This window comes from Vitis vinifera, chromosome 14, assembly GCF_030704535.1.
Source record: "Vitis vinifera cultivar Pinot Noir 40024 chromosome 14, ASM3070453v1".
Lineage (NCBI taxonomy): Eukaryota > Viridiplantae > Streptophyta > Magnoliopsida > Vitales > Vitaceae > Vitis > Vitis vinifera.
This window is the reverse complement of record NC_081818.1, coordinates 6,054,115-6,062,564: the sequence shown is the minus strand read 5'-3', so window position 1 is coordinate 6,062,564 and position 8,450 is coordinate 6,054,115. Positions and strand designations below refer to the sequence as shown.

At 32.5% G+C, this 8,450-nt stretch overlaps 1 protein-coding gene across 1 annotated transcript; it reads left to right on the top strand.

Annotated features, from left to right (window-relative positions):
- Positions 1–1,397: 1,397 nt before the first annotated feature.
- Positions 1,398–3,418, top strand: LOC100257180 (aldehyde oxidase GLOX). Its single transcript, XM_010661789.3, has one exon. The coding sequence runs from the start codon at positions 1,662–1,664 to the stop codon at positions 3,294–3,296; it is 1,635 nt and encodes a 544-aa protein (XP_010660091.1). The 5' UTR covers positions 1,398–1,661; the 3' UTR covers positions 3,297–3,418.
- The last annotated feature ends 5,032 nt before the right edge of the window (positions 3,419–8,450 follow it).

Genomic DNA, 8,450 nt, shown 5'->3' with positions numbered 1-8,450 from the left:
CGCAAACAATACAACTCTTTGTAGGGAAAACCCCCCAACTTGCATTAACTCTCAAGCAATTACAAGAAAATTACCAAGGTCTTTTCTGAATAAGACTTCACAACTTTCGCTAGTGGAAAGGCTTGATAAAACACATTACATGAAGGCAATAATTACACTCATGTTCTAGGAATCAACCCACTAACACAAACCACATTTTAGGTAGTGGGTCAGCTCATGCTGCAGTGTAAACACATTACAATTGCATTCCATAGTCCTGCTTTTGTTAGATTTCACAATAGTTACATTGTTTGCTTTTGCTCATACGACCTGTACCATGCTCAAGAGCCCACTCTCTTGTTTATGCCACATTTTTTTGTTCTTATTGTACCATTGCATTCTACTGATTCCATCATAGTAGAAAATCACTTGGCTTGTGCCATGTGTCAAATGTTTTGCAACCCTCATACTAGGTGTGATTTCCTTGATGCACTAACATCCCCTTGCTTAAGCTTCTCCCGATGTCAAAAGTGTCACATCCTTATATCTTTTCTTTTTGTAGTTCCTCAAATGGGGATCCAAAATCAGGAGATATGACTTTCACTGCTCTGAGCTTTAAACTTACTTGAGAATTTCTTGGATATCATTATTGCTGCATCTGCATATAAGCATAAATGATAAATCAGGTCCATCTTCATGCTCTATAAATTATTACTGTTTCACTCATTTTATTTTTATATATTTTTTTAAGGCAAAACTAAATTGCCTCACAATCACCTACCAAGCAAAAATACGGAATGCACGAAAGGCAGCAAAAATCAACATCTCGGACCATCTTAGAAATCAAACTAGTAGCTAAATTTACAATCCAAAACAGCATTTGACCCAGAATACTGAATATATTCAACGCGTCTTATCACGCCACCGTATCAAACAGAGTACGGGACGACCTTTCGAAGCTTCTTCACACCTCCCCTCAGGAAGCTTCCATGCAGAATTGTCAATAGCTCCTTAACAGAACAAGGACCAGAAGTTACCGAACGAAGAAAACACCACCAAAGTCCATAATCATGAGCTGGTTCCCCTTCCATCTTGGCGTCAGGTGATTGCTGTTTCAGATTGCTTGGCTGACTGGGAATTGCCATTTCTGTGCTTTATCACACCAAGTCGCCATCCCTGTTTTCTAGAATTTGGGGTCAAATTGATCTATTTTATAAACAAACATAATGTAAAGTATAAGTATGGTTTGAAACTATTGGTTAAGCTAACCTTTTTTTTTAATTAATTTATTTAAATTAGTTTGAACCCTTATTTTATAAATACATTTTCTATGAAAATTAGAAATTGCAGTCTCAAATTACAATTTCTAAATAACCAAAAACTCCATTTCAAACAGTAGACTTTGAACCAAAACTCTGTTGTCTAGGCTTTTGCCAAGGGCATGAACCCTATTTTGGCTCAATATGTGGTCACGTTTTAGTGTCATAGCAGAGCTTTTATGGCGCATTTCTTGAATGCCCCCTCATATGATGCCTGAGGTTTAGACTGCTCCCCCAGTCCTCCCCAAGACCAACACTTCTCATTGCTCTATTATATACGCTCATCACATCAACCTCTCTCCACCAACTCTCACACACATCCACTACTCACAACTACAGACCTTCAATACATAGCCATCAAATATGATCACCGCTTTCATCCTACTCTCCATCTTCTTTACAGTCTTCTCTGCTCCAGACTTCTCTCAAACTTTACCGGCCACAGTCAATCAAGGTGAATGGCATCTCTTGCACGCCAGCATCGGCATATCAGCCATGCACATGCAGCTCCTTTGGAACAACAAAGTCGTCATTTTTGATAGAACTGATTTTGGCCCTTCCAACCTCTCTCTTCCCCCTCACCTTTGCCGCCATGATCCTCGTGATCATGCCCTCCAAACTGACTGCACTGCTCACTCCTTACTATACTGCGTCGACACCAACACTTTCCGGCCGTTGAAGGTTCAAACTGACACTTGGTGTTCCTCTGGATCCGTTCTCCCCAATGGGACTCTTACTCAGACTGGTGGGTTTAACGATGGAGATCACGTCCTGCGAATGTTCACCCCATGCGACGATTATAGCTGTGATTGGGTCGAGTTTCCTGGGTACCTGTCCCAACGTAGATGGTATGCGAGTAATCAGATATTGCCGGACGGCCGTATCATCATCGTCGGAGGAAGACGGCAGTTTAATTATGAGTTTTACCCTCGGAGTTCTCGAGGTTCTAACTTATACACCCTTGATTTTTTGAGAGAAACCAGAGATGCCCATGAGAACAACTTGTACCCATTCTTACACCTCTTACCCGACGGAAACCTGTTCATTTTCGCCAACACACGATCGATTTCTCTAGATTACAAGCGGAATAGGGTTGTTCAGGAGTTCCCACCGATCACCGGCGGCGAGCCTCGTAACTACCCTAGCTCAGGATCATCAGTCATGCTCCCCATCAATGAAACCCAAGCCATTGAAGCTGAGGTCTTGGTCTGTGGTGGTGCACCGCCCGGTGCAGTGTCACAAGCGTTGCGTGGAAACTTTGTTAGTGCAAGCTTGACATGCGGACGTCTGAAGGTCACTGATGAAAACCCTAATTGGGTCATGGAGGAGATGCCGGTTGCTCGAGTTATGGGGGATATGCTACTTCTTCCCACTGGCGACGTTATCATAATCAATGGGGCACGATTGGGCGCAGCCGGGTGGGAGTACGGAAGAAGTCCGGTTACTAACCCGGTGATTTACCTGCCTTTTGGGGATGTTAACCGGAGATTTTTAGTCATGTCCGGATCAATCAGACCAAGAATGTACCACTCCTCCGCTGTCCTATTACCGGATGGCCGGATTTTAGTCGGAGGAAGCAACCCTCACGTATACTATAACTTCACAAACGTCCTTTACCCCACAGACCTCAGCTTGGAAGCATACTCACCTCCCTATACATCACCAGCATTCTCTTCACTTCGTCCTCATATTCTATCCCTGGATGAGAACTTACTATATGGGCAGTCATTCTCGATTGTTTTCAATGTGTGTGAGTACACGAATGATAGAGTTCTATCAGCAAATATTGTTGCGCCATCGTTTACTACACACACAGTGGCAATGAACCAGAGAATGGTGGTGCTAAGAGTGGAAAGTGTCATGCAGGAGGTAGGGAATACGTATAGGTTGAGTGTGGTTGGGCCATCAACGCCTGAAATTGCACCACCAGGTTACTATATGTTGTTTGTGGTGCATTCTGGTATACCAAGTCATGGTTCGTGGGTCAAAATCCATTGATTGGAGTCGTGAAATACTCAGATTTTGTTTATTGTACCCACAGTTTTTATTCATTGTTGGAAACAAGAAATGATTGAATGACCAATGAATTTGCTCAAAGGAAAAAAGGAAAAAGATTTCAAACAAATCCAAATCCCAAAGATTTCAGACTCTTATTTCTCCTGAAATCTCACCATCATTTAATTAATCTACACCATTGGGAAAATTTTCGGAAGTTTCCTCTTTGAAAATGATCCGGGAGGCTTGCTTCGCAAGCAAGTAATTAATCTTTTGACACGCAATCTTCCACGTAAGGAAGCCAACTTTATTGTTCATGGACATGACTCAACAACTTTGTCTTTAGTTGATATATAGAGTTTTAATTAGGTCATCTCTAAGTCGTAGTTGGCCCATTAAGGGGTATAATGGACATTTCAATGGCACTCATTTGTATTACACATTAAGTTAATTTGTATATTATTATGTCTTTAAGTTATATGGCCCATTAAGTGCCATTATTTTTTTTTTTTATAGTATTTTGCTTAGAATATGTTTAATAATGATTTTAGAAAATGTTATAATTATTTTAATATTTAAATTTTTTTATCTTTCAAGAAATGTTAAAAATATTTTTTTTTAAATTATTGTCAAACATATTCTTAGTGTATGTTTGTCAAACTAGTTTAACAACTTAAAGTGATTTAATAACTTAATTTAAGTTATTAAATAAATTAAGTATATTTAATAAAATAGCTTAATAATATGACTTAGAATAAAAACAACCTTAAGTAATAAATAAAAATAATAAAGTGATTTATTGTTTTGCTGAATGTTTTATTATAAAGTTAGGTTTATTTTGAATCCCATGATTATGCTAAAGTGATATTTTGACCATCTTTGAAAGGATAGAAGAAATAAATAAATAAATTATATTCAATATGATACATATAGGCTTGATTGGGGATGACACCTAACTTCTACATTTAATAATTGAAGTATAAGTATAACTAGAAGTAATTAATAATGTCATGTCATTCATTTTCATGTTTAGAAATTGTCTTTAAAAAATATTTTTATTAAAGATAAAGATAATTATTGTGTTTGAAAATTTTGAATTAAAAAAAATAATTGTGTTTGATGGAATATTAAATGCTAGATTTTACGGAAATACTTGCTCATGGGATGAAAATTGATCAAAACTCATAGGTAAGTTGAAAATTTATGAGGTTTAACCGTAATATAATATACATTGATGATAATATGATTTTTGAAAATATACACTCAAATTTAATACGACCACAAATATTTGATTCTATGAAATGTCAATACTAGCTCCTTCCTTTCCCTAGATAGGAAATGTTTGAGTCACCCATGCATTCATTTAAAATCTTCCTTGAATATGATATAGAACATCATATAACATTTCTATACGAAGAAAATTAAACATACCAGTAGAACATGAACTCATCCCATATTTGTGGAAGAGGCTATCTATAAAGAAAAATATATGGATAAACATTAACTTCAATTAATGTGTTAGTGTGTTGAGTCTTTATGTTCATGGGCTCAAAACCGGTAAAAAGGAACTCATTTTTAAATGTTTATATCCTTTATTGTCTCTTTTCTATCTATGACTCTTTGATAGCTCTTATGCATGGACCGACTCATTTGAAGCTATGATCCTTATCTTATATGCAGCATGTGAAATTGATTTCAGTAATGAATGAGTTCAATGGATGTTGACTTTGGTTATATTGCTCAATATTTCATCCATCATTGACATCATTACCATCATCTCGATCTTTTCTTAAGTTAGCATAGTTGCTACTAGAAGCATCAATATCACTAATTTGGCCAACTTATGGAATCAATACTAATATGAGGAGGTCGTCTTTAAGGTCACATTGTCTACTCCTTTCTCAAATATGTTCCCTCAATACTCCTTTCTAAAGAGATTTTGTAGAATATTACTCTTGAAATTAAGAAAAATTGATGAAAAGGAAATGAATGGAAATAATTTATACTTAATGGGTACTTTTGAAAAAAAATATTTTTTTTATTAAAGAAATTGAAATTTAAAAAGGAAATTAAATCAGCAAAAACCAAATAAAAAACTTGGAATCAATATTATTATTGTAGTCAAAGATTTTGACCAAGAAAAAAAAAGAAGAAGTTGAAATATGGAGAGATTTCACGTTACAATAAACTTAGAATTAAGAGATTGATTCACAAATATGAGAGAAAATAAGTGACATAATAAAAACATTTTAGGAAGAGGAAAATTTACATACATTTGTATTTTTGTATGACTTAGGGTATAGATAGATTTGACTCTTATGTGACACTTATTTTTTGGTTGAATAGAAAAAATCAAAATATTTTATTTTTTTTATTATGTCAAAAGTAATTTATTAATATCAATTAACATAACTAAATTGAACTTATTGATAAAAAGTTCACTTTAATTATATTGGTTGATATTAATAAATTACTTTTAAATTAATAAAAAAAACTAAATATTTTAACTTTTTCTATTTAACTAAACAACAAACACCACCTAAGATCATTTGGCTACAAGAGGAATTACACAAAACATAAGTTATAATGCAATAATGAGCAACAACAAAAGATGAATTTAATATTAATTTTATGATGAATGAATGATAAAAAGGTGAATTTAATATGGATTGTTGGAATCAAATCACGAGGTGGAGTAGGTGTGGAGGTCATTTACATCATGGGGAAATCATCTATATTTGTGGAGTACTTCAATTTCAAAAGGATACATATCCACTCTTCATAATTTCTAATATAGTATAGATTAAACTTTTTCAAACTAAAAGAGGGTTTAGTTAAACTTAATTTTGACTAAATTGTGTTTAAATGTATGGTTAAACAACTCTTTGGAACTCCTTCAAGCTAATATTTGCCATAAAATTGAATTTCCATTTATGGAATTCAAACCATTTAGAAAATTAAGTTTTGTGTGTAAATATATTTTTAAACTTAATTTAAGTAGATTATTTGGTAAAACTTAATACTTAATTATTTAAGTGATTTTAAGTTAAATTATACTTAAAATATTGACTTAAAACTTATTACTTAATTTTTATTTTAAGTATTAAGATTGTTTAATAAAATTAACTTAAAACTTATTCTAAATCATCAAATTGACATATTTATCCTCATAAATTATAATTAGGGCAAATAAGATTGAGTGTTAATGAAGGTTATGAAGTAGCAAAGAAGATTATGGAGGTAATTAGGATACATGAAAAAATAAAAAATAAAATGAAGATGTGAACTTAATAATAAGTTAATTGTTTTTACTTATTACTTGAAGTTATTTTTTACTTTAAATCATATTATTGAGTTATTTTACTAAATATATTTAATTTTTTTAATAATTTAAATAAGTTATTACATTACTTTAAGTTATTAAGTTGGTTTACCAAACATCCACTTACAAACTGATAAAATGAAATTTGATTATATGACAAAATTAAGTTTAAAAATTTTAACTAATTTTGATAAATCTTGAATCATACCATACAAACCAAGTTTGAATGTACAAATAGCAAGTCATTAGATTCACCATAATTATCATATTAATTGATCCTAATGTATGGAACTTTAGTTGTTTATGATTGTGATGTCTCACATAAGATAGATGAGAAAGTTTTTGACGTTATATATATAAACTCCTCCTAACTTTGTAAATACATTTTAGATTTGTAAAAACTCTTTTAAATACAAAACAGACAATATATACATGGTTGGAAACGAATCATTACAAATAGTATCAGAGTTGATTTTTGACTTCAATATGGAGGTTTGTTTGGTTCCGTGAGGGGTTGTTTGTTTGTTTAACTCCATAATCCCTTGGGATACAATGAAGACGTTGTGCTTGCATGAAGAAAGATTGATTATGATGTTCTACATCAGATAAAGGAGAAAGTTCCTGATACCATATGTATATAGACTTTTTTTAACCTTGTAAATGTGTTTTAAAACCTTAAGGTCCCTTCAGGTTCAAAACAAACAATATCTATATGATTTGATATGAGTTGTTACGCTTTATAATTTTTAAATCTACAAACATGGGACACATTTAGTATACATACAAAATCTCCGCACTCTTAAAAGTGTTATTATGTGTGGCTAAGATCTCTGCACTCTTAAAAGTGTTATCGTGTGTGGCTAAGATCTCCACACTCCACCTCGAATACCTAGATCCACTCTACGAAGAAACGATAGCCCGTTAAGTTCAAGTAAAAAACACAAAATTAGTTATAATATATCCAAACTTGAATACACTAATGAGTAGTTCGATAAAACCAATTTACGTTTCTATTTACAACACAATCTTAAATAGGATTCATGAGGATCTAAATAATTAGAACCAATTATTATATTCTTGTGACAAAAAATTGAACTTGTAACCATGTAATGCATATTAGAAAATAATTGGGTCAGACTATCTAATGGTTATTATTTTAAACACAAAAAATTTAGGTGCCATTTGCATACTTTTCTTTTTTAAAAATAAAAATTAAAAATTAAAAATAATAACTTATGTATAAGTAATAAAGGATTACCTTTGAAGATTATTATTATTTTTTTTCAAAAATTGTTTGAAAAATATAAGTATTAAATTAACTATTTTAAATATTAAATATTTTGATAGCAATTTTAAGGCTAAGGGGGTGTTTGTTAAAATTTAATAAGTTGACTTTAAGTTATTAACTTAAAATTTATTACTTAATTATTACTTTAAGTGTTAAGATTCTTTGATAAAATTAACTTAAAAATATATTTTAAACAATCAAATTAACATATAATTAGGGTAAAGGAAGTTGAGGAACAGTGGAAGTCGTAGAGCAGCAAAAGATCCCACATTAGATATGGGAGAAAGTTCCTGACACAATATATGTATGAGCTCCTTAACCCTGTAGACATGTTTTAAAGCCGTGAGGACTCCTTTAGGCCTAGAGCAAATGATATCTATACAATTAGGTATGAACTGATCCTTGACCTCGATGTGAGATACAATAAGGATGTTATTTTAAGAAATTTATTATTATGTAGACACGTTTTAAAGCTATAAAGGCTCTTTTGAACTCATAACGGACAATGAACAATATCTACATAATTGGAAGCGAGAATTAGAGAAAT

What these genes read in the sequence shown, in the direction of transcription:
- LOC100257180 (XM_010661789.3), top strand. Translation starts at nt 1,662, where the DNA reads ATGATCACCGCTTTCATCCTACTCTCCATCTTCTTTACAGTCTTCTCT.